At 35.5% G+C, this 15,514-nt stretch overlaps 1 protein-coding gene across 1 annotated transcript in view; it reads left to right on the forward strand.

Annotated features, from left to right (window-relative positions):
* LOC132747306 (trichohyalin-like) overlaps positions 1-15,514 on the forward strand; it is a gene marked incomplete at its 5' end in the record, with an annotated part of 62,300 nt that overhangs the window by 18,377 nt on the left and 28,409 nt on the right. The window contains 8 exon segments of the mRNA XM_060736653.1: positions 6,252-6,436; positions 7,125-7,338; positions 7,808-7,963; positions 9,067-9,222; positions 11,465-11,677; positions 14,143-14,305; positions 14,584-14,762; positions 15,284-15,504. Of these exon segments, the coding sequence (XP_060592636.1) occupies positions 6,252-6,436; positions 7,125-7,338; positions 7,808-7,963; positions 9,067-9,222; positions 11,465-11,677; positions 14,143-14,305; positions 14,584-14,762; positions 15,284-15,504 (1,487 nt within the window).

Genomic DNA, 15,514 nt, shown 5'->3' on the forward strand with positions numbered 1-15,514 from the left:
GGGATGTGCCCCCTTCTGTTTGGGGGGTTTGAAGGGGGGCGGAGTCCCCCTCATCGCCAAGAAAATTTTGGACTTGTGAGAGGCTATAAATGACCTCAGATTGATCATAAGGTAACGTGTAACCAACGCTGAAAAGCATTTGACTCTATCTCAATCCATTGAGAAGTTGCAGCACTTTGAAATCAATTATGATGGAAAAAATCAACGCAAAATAGTGATTTTTGGCAATTTTGAGATGTCCCCTCGTTGCCATGGTAACAGAAAATTTAAGCCTGAGCATGTTGTTGCAAGGGCAATGGTCCAGTCAACATTTGTGCCAAGTTTGATTAGTGTTGAAGCAGTTTTTATAGTATTATAGCAATTTGAACTTGTAACGGGAGACTGTTCAATGAAAACAGCCATTTTTCACAAAATGCTCATGAAGTAATGGGTTAATGAAAAAAATAAAAAAAATCTACAAAACAACATTTTTTCTTCAAATTTATATGACAGGCCATGTTTAAACATGGAAAAACGCGATTTAGGGTAATTTCAAGTATTTTCATCATTTTCTGTTAACCCATTACTTCATATACACGCCTTTTAACGCCTTTTTCACCCCCCCCCTTTTTGTTGTCTCAAATGGTGATAAAATGCCTTATTTAGGCCCCCAACACTTGTTTTGTTTGAGAAATGTTATTTAAAAAAGTTACCACTTATTCGGCGCCGCCCCCTATCTAAAAGATACATCAGGGGGTTGCCAGAAGGGGGATGTGCCCCCTTCTGTTTGGGGTTTGAAGGGGGCGGAGTCCCCCTCATCGCCAAGAAAATTTTGGACTTGTGAGAGGCTATAAATGACCTCAGATTGATCATAAGGTAACGTGTAACCAACGCTGAAAAGCATTTGACTCTATCTCAATCCATTGAGAAGTTGCAGCACTTTGAAATCAATTATGATGGAAAAAATCAACGCAAAATAGTGATTTTTGGCAATTTTGAGATGTCCCCTCGTTGCCATGGTAACAGAAAATTTAAGCCTGAGCATGTTGTTGCAAGGGCAATGGTCCAGTCAACATTTGTGCCAAGTTTGATTAGTGTTGAAGCAGTTTTTATAGTATTATAGCAATTTGAACTTGTAACGGGAGACTTTTCAATGAAAACAGCCATTTTTCACAAAATGCTCATGAAGTAATGGGTTAATGAAAAAAATAAAAAAATCTACAAAACAACAATTTTTCTTCAAATTTATATGACAGGCCATGTTTAAACATGGAAAAACGCGATTTTGGGTAATTTCAAGTATTTTCATCATTTTCTGTTAACCCATTACTTCATATACACGCCTTTTAACGCCTTTTTCATCCCCCCCTTTTTTGTTGTCTCAAATGGTGGGAAAATGCCTTATTCAGGCCCCAAACACTTGTTTTTGTTTCATAAATGTTGTTTACAAAAAATGACCACATTTTCGGCTCGGCCCCCAACCAAAAGATTCATCAGGGGGTTGCCAGAAGGTAGATGTCCCTTCTGTTTGGGGGTTTGAAGGGGGCGGCGGTTCCACTCATCGCTAAGAAGAGGCTATAAATGACCTCAGATTGATCATAAGGTAACGTGTAACCAACGCTGAAAAGCATTTGACTCTATCTCAATCCATTGAGAAGTTGCAGCACTTTGAAATCAATTATAATGGAAAAAATCAACGCAAAATAGTGATTTTTGGCAATTTTGAGATGTCCCCTCGTTGCCATGGTAACAGAAAATTTAAGCCTGAGCATGTTGTTGCAAGGGCAATGGTCCAGTCAACATTTGTGCCAAGTTTGATTAGTGTTGAAGCAGTTTTTATAGTATTATAGCAATTTGAACTTGTAACGGGAGACTTTTCAATGAAAACAGCCATTTTTCACAAAATGCTCATGAAGTAATGGGTTAATGAGAAAAATAAAAAAATGTACAAAACAACAATTTTTCTTCAAATTTATATGACAGGCCATGTTTAAACATGGAAAAACGCGATTTAGGGTAATTTCAAGTATTTTCATCATTTTCTGTTAACCCATTACTTCATATACACGCCTTTTAACGCCTTTTTCACCCCCCCCCCCTTTTTCTTGTCTCAAATGGTTAAAAAATGCCTTATTTAGGCCCCCAACACTTGTTTTTGTTTGAGAAATGTTGTTAAAAAAAGTGACCACTTTTTCGGCGCGGCCCCCAACCAAAAGATACATCAGGGGTTGCCAGAAGGGGGATGTGCCCCCTTCTGTTTGGGGGTTTGAAGGGGGGCGGAGTCCCCCTCATCGCCAAGAAAATTTTGGACTTGTGAGAGGCTATAAATGACCTCAGATTGATCATAAGGTAACGTGTAACCAACGCTGAAAAGCATTTGACTCTATCTCAATCCATTGAGAAGTTGCAGCACTTTGAAATCAATTATGATGGAAAAAATCAACGCAAAATAGTGATTTTTGGCAATTTTGAGATGTCCCCTCGTTGCCATGGTAACAGAAAATTTAAGCCTGAGCATGTTGTTGCAAGGGCAATGGTCCAGTCAACATTTGTGCCAAGTTTGATTAGTGTTGAAGCAGTTTTTATAGTATTATAGCAATTTGAACTTGTAACGGGAGACTTTTCAATGAAAACAGCCATTTTTCACAAAATGCTCATGAAGTAATGGGTTAATGAAAAAAAAAAAAAAATCTACAAAACAACATTTTTTCTTCAAATTTATATGACAGGCCATGTTTAAACATGGAAAAACGCGATTTAGGGTAATTTCAAGTATTTTTCATCATTTTCTGTTAACCCATTACTTCATATACACGCCTTTTAACGCCTTTTTCCCCCCCCCCCCTTTTTGTTGTCTCAAATGGTGAAAAAATGCCTTATTTAGGCCCCCAACACTTGTTTTTGTTTGAGAAATGTTGTTAAAAAAAGTGACCACTTTTTCGGCGCGGCCCCCAACCAAAAGATACATCAGGGGGTTGCCAGAAGGGGGATGTGCCCCCTTCTGTTTGGGGGGTTTGAAGGGGGCGGAGTCCCCCTCATCGCCAAGAAAATTTTGGACTTGTGAGAGGCTATAAATGACCTCAGATTGATCATAAGGTAACGTGTAACCAACGCTGAAAAGCATTTGACTCTATCTCAATCCATTGAGAAGTTGCAGCACTTTGAAATCAATTATGATGGAAAAAATCAACGCAAAATAGTGATTTTTGGCTGTTTTGAGATGTCCCCTCGTTGCCATGGTAACAGAAAATTTAAGCCTGAGCATGTTGTTGCAAGGGCAATGGTCCAGTCAACATTTGTGCCAAGTTTGATTAGTGTTGAAGCAGTTTTTATAGTATTATAGCAATTTGAACTTGTAACGGGAGACTTTTCAATGAAAACAGCCATTTTTCACAAAATGCTCATGAAGTAATGGGTTAATGAAAAAAAATAAAAAAATCTACAAAACAACAATTTTTCTTCAAATTTATATGACAGACCATGTTCAAACATAGAAAAACGCGATTAAGGGTAATTTCAAGTATTTTCATCATTTTCTGTTAACCCATTACGTCATATACACGCCTTTTAACGCCTTTATCACCCCCCCCTCCCCTTTTTTTGTTGTCTCAAATGGTGAAAATGCCTTATTTAGGCCCCAACACTTGTTCTTGTTTGAGAAATGTTGTAAAAAAAAGTGACCACTTTTTCGGCGCGGCTCCCCAACCAAAAGATACATCAGGGGGTGGCCAGAAGGGTGATGTGCCCCCTTCTGTTTGGGGGGTTTGAAGGGGGCGGAGTCCCCCTCATCGCCAAGAAAATTTTGGACTTGTGAGAGGCTATAAATGACCTCAGATTGATCATAAGGTAACGTGTAACCAACGCTGAAAAGCATTTGACTCTATCTCAATCCATTGAGAAGTTGCAGCACTTTGAAATCAATTATGATGGAAAAAATCAACGCAAAATAGTGATTTTTGGCAATTTTGAGATGTCCCCTCGTTGCCATGGTAACAGAAAATTTAAGCCTGAGCATGTTGTTGCATGGGCAATGGTCCAGTCAACAATTGTGCCAAGTTTGATTAGTGTTGAAGCAGTTTTTATAGTATTATAGCAATTTGAACTTGTAACGGGAGACTTTTCAATGAAAACAGCCATTTTTCACAAAATGCTCATGAAGTAATGGGTTAATGAAAAAAATAAAAAAATCTACAAAACAACAATTTTTCTTCAAATTTATATGACAGGCCATGTTTAAACATAGAAAAACGCGATTTAGGGTAATTTCAAGTATTTTCATCATTTTCTGTTAACCCATTACTTCATATACACGCCTTTTAACGCCTTTTTCACCCCCCCCCCCTTTTTTCTTGTCTCAAATGGTGAAAAAATGCCTTATTTAGGCCCCCAACACTTGTTTTCGTTTGAGAAATGTTGTTAAAAAAGTGACCACTTTTTCGGCGCGGCCCCCAACCAAAAGATACATCAGGGGGTTGCCAGAAGGGGGATGTGCCCCCTTCTGTTTGGGGGGTTTGAAGGGGGTCGGAGTCCCCCTCATCGCCAAGAAAATTTTGGACTTGTGAGAGGCTATAAATGACCTCAGATTGATCATAAGGTAACGTGTAACCAACGCTGAAAAGCATTTGACTCTATCTCAATCCATTGAGAAGTTACAGCACTTTGAAATCAATTTTGATGGAAAAAATCAACGCAAAATAGTGATTTTTGGCAATTTTGAGATGTCCCCTCGTTGCCATGGTAACAGAAAATTTAAGCCTGAGCATGTTGTTGCATTTGTCAAGTTTGGGTATTAATGGTCCAGTCAACATTGCTGTGCGAAATATTCAAGTTTTGAGTTTAGTGTTGAAGCAGTTTTTATAGCTCGACTATTCGAAGAATATAAGTCGCGTCGGCGTCGGCGTCCGCGTCGGCGTCTGCGTTGGTTAAAGTTTTTTTGTAAAGTCAAATATAGCAATTTAACTTGAGATATATTCAATTGAAACTTAACGGGACATCAGTTTGACAAGTTGGATAACTCTGCCTTTCAGAAATGAAATTTTGGTTAAAGTTTTTTTGTAAAGCAATTATTGCTTGAGATATTCAATTGAAACTTACAATACTTATTTATAGTAACAAGGTACATCAGACTGACAAGTCTGATAACTCTGCCTACAATATTGACAGAATTATGCCCCTTTTTAACTTAGAAATTTTGGTTAAAGTTTTTTGTAAAGTTAAATATCTCAATTATTGCTTGGGATATTCAATTGAAATTTAAAATACTTATTTATAGTAACAAGGTACATCAGATTGACAAGTTAGATAACTCTGCCTACAATATTGACAGAATTATGCCCCTTTTTAACTGAGAAGTTTTGGTTAAAGTTTTTTGTAAAGTCAAATATCTCAATTATTGCTTGAGATATTCAATTGAAATTTAAAATGCTTCTTTATAGTAACAATGTACATCAGTTTGCAAAATTGCATAACTCTGCCTGCAATATTTGCAGAATTATTTGCCCCTTTGAAACTTAGAAATTTTGGTTAAAGGTTAAAGGTCTTCAAAGATATTTACTTGAAACTTTACACATGCACTTAGGGTCATAATTGTATGTCACTGACCAAGTTCCATAACTCTATCTTGCATTAAGGCTGATTCATATCCCCTTTTCTGTTAAGTCTCTTGGTTAATGTTTACATGCAAGTTTTACATATCTCAATAACTATTAAAGATATTTATTTAAAACTTCACATATGCATTTAGAGTCATAATTGTAGGTCACTGAAAAAGATCCATAATTCTATCTTGCATTTAGGCTGACTTTTCTCCCCTTTTTCAACTTAGAAATTCATGGTAAAGTTTTGCTTGTAAGCTGTTATCTCAATAACTACTGAAGGGTTTGTGCCATTTTTGGGACAATTTTATGCATTCATGATAATAAAGAAGTGATTTACTTGATAAAACATCTTAATAACAAGCCTTTGTACCTTTTCTGTCAAATTTATGTATTCATAGGTAATTAGTATTATTATACTCAATAAAACACCCTTGTGACATTACCTTCCGAATTATAAGTCAAGCCAATACTGTATAACTAGACTCTCTCTAAGGCCTATAACATGAATTTATAAAAGAAAATTAGCCCTTTTGTGAACTTAAAAAATTTAACATTATCAAGGCTCTTTTACTATCAAGCACTTAGAATAGTCGAGCGTGCTGTCCTTCCGACAGCTCTTGTATACATTGATACCGAAACACTATTTTTGGTTGATAAGACATGCTCATATAAAACTATAAAATACAGGAAAAGGAAGAGCTTCTGCGCAGATTAGGTGAGGCTGGTAGTGAGTTTGATAAAGAACGTGAGAGACAGGCTCACCTGGCACGTCTGAAGCGAGACCAGAAACTGGCACAGAGAGAGGGAAACTTTGACGGAGCTGCTCTTATACTTGGTCTTGCCGAGCAGAGGGATAAAGAGTAAGTTCTCTCAAATATATTAGTAACTCTTTGTTTTACAATGTTGTTTCTTATACTCGTATATTCTAAATATACAGAGTTAGTTCAAATGTGTCTTTTTATGTTTATATATTGTAAAAAGTGTTTCCTATAATGCAAGATGTGTTTTGAACTATTTGATGTGTGATGTATTTTGAACTACTATGATGTTTTACCTAAATTATATAGAGATGCCAAGCTTTGAAAACAGAAAATTTGGAATTTCATGGCCTTTGCTGATGTTAGTTTGAATTGTAGAGAGTGAATAGGTCTTTTTGAGTAAACTCTCATTTAGTGTAGGAATGTCAGTGGTTCTTCTTTATTATTTGCCCATGCTTTAATTAGTGCCTAGGAATCATTTAAATTCTTCTATAACTACAGCAAGATAGTTTCTTTTATGGCTTTTTACTGTGTTACAAGGATTTAAGACCTCACAAAAGATATATGAGCAGGGCCATGACAAAACCAACATAGTGCGTTTGCGACCAGCATGGATCCAGACCAGCCTGCGCTTCTGCGCATTCTGATCAGGATCCATGCTGTTCGCTTACCAACTCTATTACAAATAGAGAAACTGATAGCGAACAGCATGGATCCATGCTGGTCGCAAACCCATTATATTGGTTTTGTCGTGACGCAGCTCAATTATGTAAAAAAAAATTATTTTCAGTGCTCGTCTGGCAAAGGAAGAAGAAAGGCTGAGACAAGAGAAGCTTGCTCGTGAGCGGTTAGAAGCAGCTAGGAACCGTAAGAAAGGTAAAGGCAGTATGGAGGAGGAGGTTGACATGGGCCCAGTCGATACAGACGATCCGGTATCACTACAGGAGGCTATAGCTAATGATATGGACAGGAGACATCAAAAAGAACGAGAGATTTTTGTGAAGGTAGATTAATCATATTCTTAATTTTTCTGTGGATTGATTTTATTCAGGTGTTAAATTACTTGTAGAACTTAGTTTGTAGGATTCAAATATCTGATAAAGATATTTGTAAAGACTTTATATAAAAACTGTTTTTTTCCTTTGCCAAATTCATGTTGTTACATGAATTTGGAAATTTAGAATTTTCTAAGAAATTGATACTTGTACTAATTTTGAGGTTGCTGTTTTTCAACAGTTTATTATTTCATTAATCTTTGAGATGTAAATCTGGTAAATTTTAATGTACATGTATATGTTTTACTATATCAGATAACTAGGAACGCAAATCAGTGAAAAGTTTACAAGATTCTATTGCTTACAGAAAACTAAGGGTATTTCAGAACTCAGGTGAATTGACATTATACATACATGTCCATAAATAACATAGTAAAAGCTGGTTCTCTGCATTGACTTGATGCTGGTTCCCTTTCAGTTAATGGATGAGAGTGTTGGTAGTAAACAGAGAAAGGACGCCATGGACATGAGTGATGATGAAAGGGGTGACAGGATGTTTGAAATAAACGAACTCTATAAAAACTGGAAAAATTCCGATGAGAAAAATTTGAAGGAACAAATGGAGCTTTTGAAGGTAAAAATTCAATTTGGTTTATCCCTGTTGGTAACTTTGTATCGCAGAAGCATATATGAGCCACGTCATGACAAAACCAACATAATGAGTTTGCGACCAGCATGGATCCAGATCAGCCTGCGCATCTGCGCAGTCTGATCAGGATCCATGCTGGTCGCTTACAAACCCTATAACAAGTAGAGAAACTGATAGTGAACAGCATGAATCCTGATCAGACTGCGCGGATGTGCAGGCTGGTCTGGATCCATGCTGGTCGCAAACCCACTATGTTGGTTTTGTTGTGACACGGCTCTTATGTTTAAGCACAGTGGTTGACAGTTGCATGAGTAAGAGCATATAATCATATAATGAGCATTCCAGTTCAAACCTTTCTGCTGACTGGGTGTTGTTTTTGTTACTTTTATCATTATTTTATTATCATACTTTAATTGAAAATTTATAAGCATACATGTATATAAGTTTTATTGTATAATAGTTATGATGTTGTCATGAATAGATATTTTGATAATACTCGAAGCTTTCTGAAAAATAATGCAGAAAGTTACATCTTAAACTGACCCTTTTGTTTTTGCAAAGGAGGAAAAGCTTTCATTTTATTTATGTTACTAGATTATTGTTGAAGAAGAAATTTTTTTTTAGATAGAAAAATTTATCAATTAGAAAATTTCTATTATTTGTAAAATGATACTAGAGTCAGGTCCTATATCTGTTATAAAGACATAGCAAAAGTCATGTGTATTTCAGGAAATAGTATTTGTAAGTTTCTCAGAGTGTTTGAGTGTGTATTGGTGCACAACTACACATTTATAAAAGCAAGAAGTTTTGCTTCTTTAGATTAAGAGTTTGTATAGTGAGAATAGTGAGAATATATGAGCCGTGTCAAAACAAAACCAACATAGTGCGTTTGCGACGCGCAGTCTGATCAGGATCCATTCTGTTCACTATCAGATTCTACTTGTAATAGAGGTGGTAAGCGAACAGCATGGATCCTGATCAGACTGCATGGATGCGCAGGCTGATCTGGATCCATGCTGGTCGCAAATGCACTATGTTGGTTTTGTTGTGACGCGGCTCAGTTATTATTGTGCAATTAATTATTTCAGGATGCAATAAGTGTAATGTTAGAGATGATACGTTGTGAGTCTGAGGCAGACGGTCAAGTGGTAACCGATGACGACCTTCAGGTTAAACTGCTGGCTGATCTACAGGAGCTGCAAAAAGTTGAAGCTGCGAAATTGTTAAAGGACATTCAAGATAAGGTAATGAAAGTCAAAAGTTAGGTAATGACAGTTTAGTAATGCTAATAACATTCGTTATAAAATGATGGTTCAAAACTATGGTTGTATCATTTCAGGCAAGGTATTTCATTTCATTTTTATAAATTTTTGCCATTTAAGATAAGGAATTGACATCTTAGATTAGGTTGTATTTTAATGTAGTGAAAAAATAGACCAGTTCTTGATAAATATTAATTAATTCTGTATATGTCAGGAAACATGATGAAAATACTTGAAATTACCCTAAATTGCGTTTTTTCATGTTTAAACATGGCCTGTCATATAAATTTGAAGAAAAATTGTTGTTTTGTAGATTTTTTTATTTTTTTCATTAACCCATTACTTCATGAGCATTTTGTGAAAAATGGCTGTTTTCATTGAAAAGTCTCCCGTTACAAGTTCAAATTGCTATAATACTATAAAAACTGCTTCAACACTAATCAAACTTGGCACAAATGTTGACTGGACCATTGCCCTTGCAACAACATGCTCAGGCTTAAATTTTCTGTTACCATGGCAACGAGGGGACATCTCAAAATTGCCAAAAATCACTATTTTGCGTTGATTTTTTCCATCAAAATTGATTTCAAAGTGCTGCAACTTCTCAATGGATTGAGATAGAGTCAAATGCTTTTCAGCGTTGGTTACACGTTACCTTATGATCAATCTGGGGTCATTTACAGCCTCTCACAAGTCCAAAATTTTCTTGGCGATGAGGGGGACTCCGCCCCCCTTCAAACCACCCAAACAGACGGGGGCACATCCCCCTTCTGGCAACCCCCTGATGTATCTTTTGGTTGGGGGGCCGCGCCGAAAAAGAGGTAACTTTTTTTAACAACATTTCTCAAACAAAAACAAGTGTTTGGGGCCTAAATAAGGCATTTTTTCATCATTTGAGACAACAAAAAAGGGGGGAGGTGAAAAAGGCGTTAAAAGGCGTGTATATGAAGTAATGGGTTAACAGAAAATGATGAAAATACTTGAAATTACCCTAAATTGCGTTTTTTCATGTTTAAACATGGCCTGTCATATAAATTTGAAGAAAAATTGTTGTTTTGTAGATTTTTTGATTTTTTTCATTAACCCATTACTTCATAAGCATTTTGTGAAAAATGGCTTTTTTCATTGAAAAGTCTCCCGTTACAAGTTCAAATTGCTATAATACTATAAAAACTGCTTCAACACTAATCAAACTTGGCACAAATGTTGACTGGACCATTGCCCTTGCAACAACATGCTCAGGCTTAAATTTTCTGTTACCATGGCAACGAGGGGACATCTCAAAATTGCCAAAAATCACTATTTTGCGTTGATTTTTTCCATCAAAATTGATTTCCAAGTGCTGCAACTTCTCAATGGATTGAGATAGAGTCAAATGCTTTTCAGCGTTGGTTACACGTTACCTTATGATCAATCTGGGGTCATTTACAGCCTCTCATAGGTCCAAAATTTTCTTGGCGATGAGGGGGACTCCGCCCCCCTTCAAACCACCCAAACAGACGGGGGCACATCCCCCTTCTGGCGTTACCCCCTGATGTATCTTTTGGTTGGGGGGCCGCGCCGAAAAAGAGGTCACTTTTTTTAACAACATTTCTCAAACAAAAACAAGTGTTTGGGGCCTAAATAAGGTATTTTTTCATCATTTGAGACAACAAAAAAGGGGGGGGGGTGAAAAAGGCGTTAAAAGGCGTGTATATGAAGTAATGGGTTAAATGCTATTTTATGTCAGGAAACATGTCTTAAATGCTATTTTTTGTTTATTTTTCCATTTATAAAAAAAGTAAATCTGTTTAGTGAACTGATATTTACATTTTAATGTAGAACTTAATGTTGAACTTGCTATATTTCTATAATGGATCTGTCCAGCTTTGAATTTGAAATAGTTCATTCAAAGTTCAAGGGATTTCTATTTAAAAAACCCAATAATTGAGCTGCCAATAGTATAGAGACTGGTCACTGACGTGCAAGCTGGCCTGGCTCTATACTGAAGGCAAAGGGTAATCACTTTTGGTTCTCAAGGTTTAGTGTTAAGTGGTATTGCACATCTTTTAGGCCTGAAAGCAGCAGTTATTTTATATAATATTTTAACAAGTCAGTAAACATGAAAAAAAGTATACATGTATCTCCTTTAAGGAAAAATTGTTGGAAGAGCAAACCTTAAAGAAAGCTTACTGCTGGTAATAAAACAATTCAGTATTGATCTCATGTTAACATAATTTCACAGGATTTAAAGGGATTGCAGCAGCTTCACCGAGCTATTACAGTGATTAACAAAGATGAGTCATGTGACAATATTGCTGCTGTGTTGCTAGGAGACAGGTCAAGGTCAGAGAATGATGGTGAGGAAGATGGGGAATCAGGGGAGACAACTGAAGCTAGTGTAGTTAAGGCTCTAGAGGACAAATATGATGCTATGAAAGACAAATTGTTAATGGAGGTAAACAAATAAATATTGCTTAATTAATAAAAACATGATGCAAAAAGTTAAGAGATTTTTTAAAGGAATAGGAATGGATGGATTGATGTCTGTCTAATATAAATATTCATCATTAAAAAAGAGGTACCATGACAGTTTTTTTGTTGACATCAACCTTTTAAGTGAGAAATTCGTGTTTTAAGACACTATTTTTTACTTGAGAAATAAGTTCATGGGCGCCGCCATTTTGGCGTTCTGTCATTCTCGCGAGACAGACGAGACCGAGATTGTGACGTGTTATACCCACTTCCGGTATAGGTGTACACGCTGGTACAACTGAAATATATCTTGACGAAGAACTTATTAATTTTATTGCGCACATTATTTATTATTTATGAAAACATCATATGGAACTGAATTGCTTTAATTAATTAATTGAAGACGCCGCGGTATTTTTCAAGCTTGCTGATGATCCCACCACATGATTTAAGCAATGACTGCTTAGTTTTCAAAGATAAACCATCAATTTAATTTGGGTACTTTGAGAAACTTCTTCAAATTGACGATATATCCTTTTATTTGGTACTTAATTTTCGCTAGACAAGCTGTCTGAATAGGGTACATCGCCAGTCATGTATCTTTTTCTCAGCGGTAAATATCAACTAAATCCAATATGCAGATATTTCCTGAGGACGCGATTTTCCGACATTGACGCTAAAAATAAAATGGCGCAAGAAATCGGCAGCTAGACTAATATCGTATGAAAACAAAACTGTCCGTTAGGTTATTTAGGCACCCAGTCAAAACTGGTACCAACAGCAACAGGTTGCCCATTCCCCTATAATTACGCATATTCTAGGGTTTATCCAGTTCCCTAAAGCTTTTTTCTTCGTTATCTACTTACCAAATTCCTTTCCCCGACAGATACGCATTTCTACTACCGTAAATTTAATCCAATAAAACAAAAAATCATAAATCTACTTAATATTCAAAATGATAATTGGTAACTGAAAAAATGTGTTGCTATTGTATGAAATGCTGTAATTTACAGTATAACTTGACAGGTGCGGAACTTAATTTCCCCTAAGGTCATTCAGTTCACTGATGAAGCTTAAAAAAAAATGTCTATTTCGTCATTAGAATATTTGACAAGGGTGATGAACCAATCAGGGCAACATTGTGCATGATCAAAAGGTATGGCGGCACAGAGGCGTACAAGGAGCAATAAAAATCGTTAGTACACAGTGTGACAGGAACATTTGGTGCAAATTAGGAACAATTAAAATGGATAATGCGCAGTATTAGTCATAAGTAGTAAGAACCAGCAATTGTGTGAATAAATTATGCAAATGAGATTTTTGAGCAGCCAATAAAAATGTTTTGCATGCAGTTAATATTAGGCTACGATTACGATGTAAATAAATACCACGAAGCATCATACGTTGACAGACATGTAAACAATTTACTTTTCAAAAGAGTTGCTTATATTTTTGAAATGTGTACATCACTACTAACATATGTTCACACCTTTTAATTTGAAAATCAGAATCAAACTGCAAAAATTTAATTACATGTACTATTAAGAACACGATTTAGTAGGATTTAAATAATAATGATAATGATCGCCGTTCAATAATTAACAGCCAATTATTCGTTGGTGCGTTTGTTTATTTAATTACATTATTTGATTGTGAAACTTTGTTAAATAATAACATGTGTATTTATTAACTCTGTGAAATATTGTTTAATTACATTAAGATGAGACTTTAATGAACATAGCATTGTTTGGAGTAACGGGCATCACTGGCCTGAAGTTTTGCGACCGGTAGACGTTGATTTTTTATTTGTTTCTTTATTTTTTATTTTTTTTTGATATTGTTACGTATTTTGAACAATAAAAAAATCGCCTCTACACCTCCTGTGAAAATTAAATTGTCTGGTCAATACTTTATTATGTAAATATTTCGCTACGATTCAACTAGATTTATCATAAATCTAAAGATGTGGGGAAATGACATCACGCGCACCTGTTTTTATACGGCCAATACACAAACATGGCCGCGCCTACTGATTTGTAGAAATCGGCGATTTAGCGATTTAAATTTCGTTATCATTCGTTTAATATTATTATTTGGCGGCAGAAAATTTGCAGATTTATTATTTATAGTATTCGTTTTCTGAAATCAAGTTTTTATTCTAACCTTGTTTTTCCCTTTAACATAACTTTCATTGTCTAGACTATGAATGATAACTTTGGTATATGGTGTCACTAGAAATTTGTAGGATACTAAATTGATGCAAAATAGATTAGCCTTGTAGGGCTAAAAATGTGAAGAATTATACCTTCTTTTGCCAAATATATCTCAGACAATGATGCATTACAGTTAAAAAATATGACATCCTGTAAAGGATTTCTTGCAATGATTTCATAATATTCTAGTTCTTGTGCAATTATTTGTAACTTACACCATTTCCTACCTTTAAAGGTTTTGATGAAAGAGCATGGGGAAGCTGAATGGAACAGAATGTCTGAGAAGCAGAGACAGAAAAAACTGATAGATTTAAAAATCAAGGAAAGACAACTACGCAGAGAAGGCAAGATGGATGAAATTGCCAATATCATTGGAAGCTATCTTGAAAATGAAAAATGTAAGTGGAAATAATTAATTGATTGTTGTCTGTCTTATGAACCAAACATACAATTTTTACAAGGGGATGTGTCATGTACCATAGATGTCAATGTATAATATTTAATAAAAGTATAATTAATGCAAATTGGCTGTAGGTTTGAAATCTGTGTTTTACCAGAATATTTGTCATTATCATACTTCTTTATATAGGCACTGAAATTATTTGGGTTCATTCATTCATTCATTCATTCTTGTTGTTGTTTTTAAGGGTATGATTTAATTTTATAATTAACACAGTGTTGGATGATTTTATTGTGGAGACGGAGCAGCAGCAACGAGAGAGGTTGGAGGCTAGGTTAAAGAGACGTAAACAACTGAAAGAGGAGCGGGAGGCACAGGGTCTCGCAGCAGACGACACAACAATAGATGCCATTGTTGAAGAAGAGGAGGCTGAGATAATGAGGCAAAAGAGAAGGGTAACAAACCAAAGTCTTCTCTGTTTTTGTTATGTGATGTTTATGAATTACATTAAAACTTGAACTATAGACTGCACATACATGTAAAACACTTTGAAGGGCACCTTTTATAATCTTCATTTGATATAATTATACTGCAAATTAACTTGTCTTGTCAATAAAGACTATATTTACATTTTTCTCTGGCTGGAAGTTGTGCATAGGTTTGATTGTATGTACAAAGTTATTTTCATGATGAAATTTATTTACTTCAAGCATTTTTGTTTTTATTTTGGTACATACTGTGAGCAATAATTCATTTCATTTAAACACATTCATTTAGCACATTATTAAGGACTCATTTATCTTTATTCATAATGCCTGTACATATATTTGCTGATGTCAATGGAAATTGTATAGATCTATTTGAACTCTTGGATAATAAATTGATAATTGCTTATTAGTATTCTGTATGGCAATCTACAACAGGAATCATGTTAGGTATCATCGAAATTACTGTACTAAATATTTGTGCTTTCCAGAATATTCTTGAAGATCTACAGAGGAATTTTGATGATGAGAAAGCACAGTTACTGAAAACATTATCCTACCAGACAGACAAGGCCTCTCGAGAAAAACAGAGACAGATCGAACTTGCCAAGTTGAAGAGGGATGAGCGGAAGATGAAGAAGGGAGAGAAGTTGAATGAAATAGTAATGATCATACATAGTTCTAAGGAAGATGAAAGAAGGAGAGAAAAAGGGTATGTTGCT

This window comes from Ruditapes philippinarum, unplaced genomic scaffold, assembly GCF_026571515.1.
Source record: "Ruditapes philippinarum isolate M1 unplaced genomic scaffold, ASM2657151v2 ctg459_1_1_1_1, whole genome shotgun sequence".
NCBI lineage: Eukaryota > Metazoa > Mollusca > Bivalvia > Venerida > Veneridae > Ruditapes > Ruditapes philippinarum.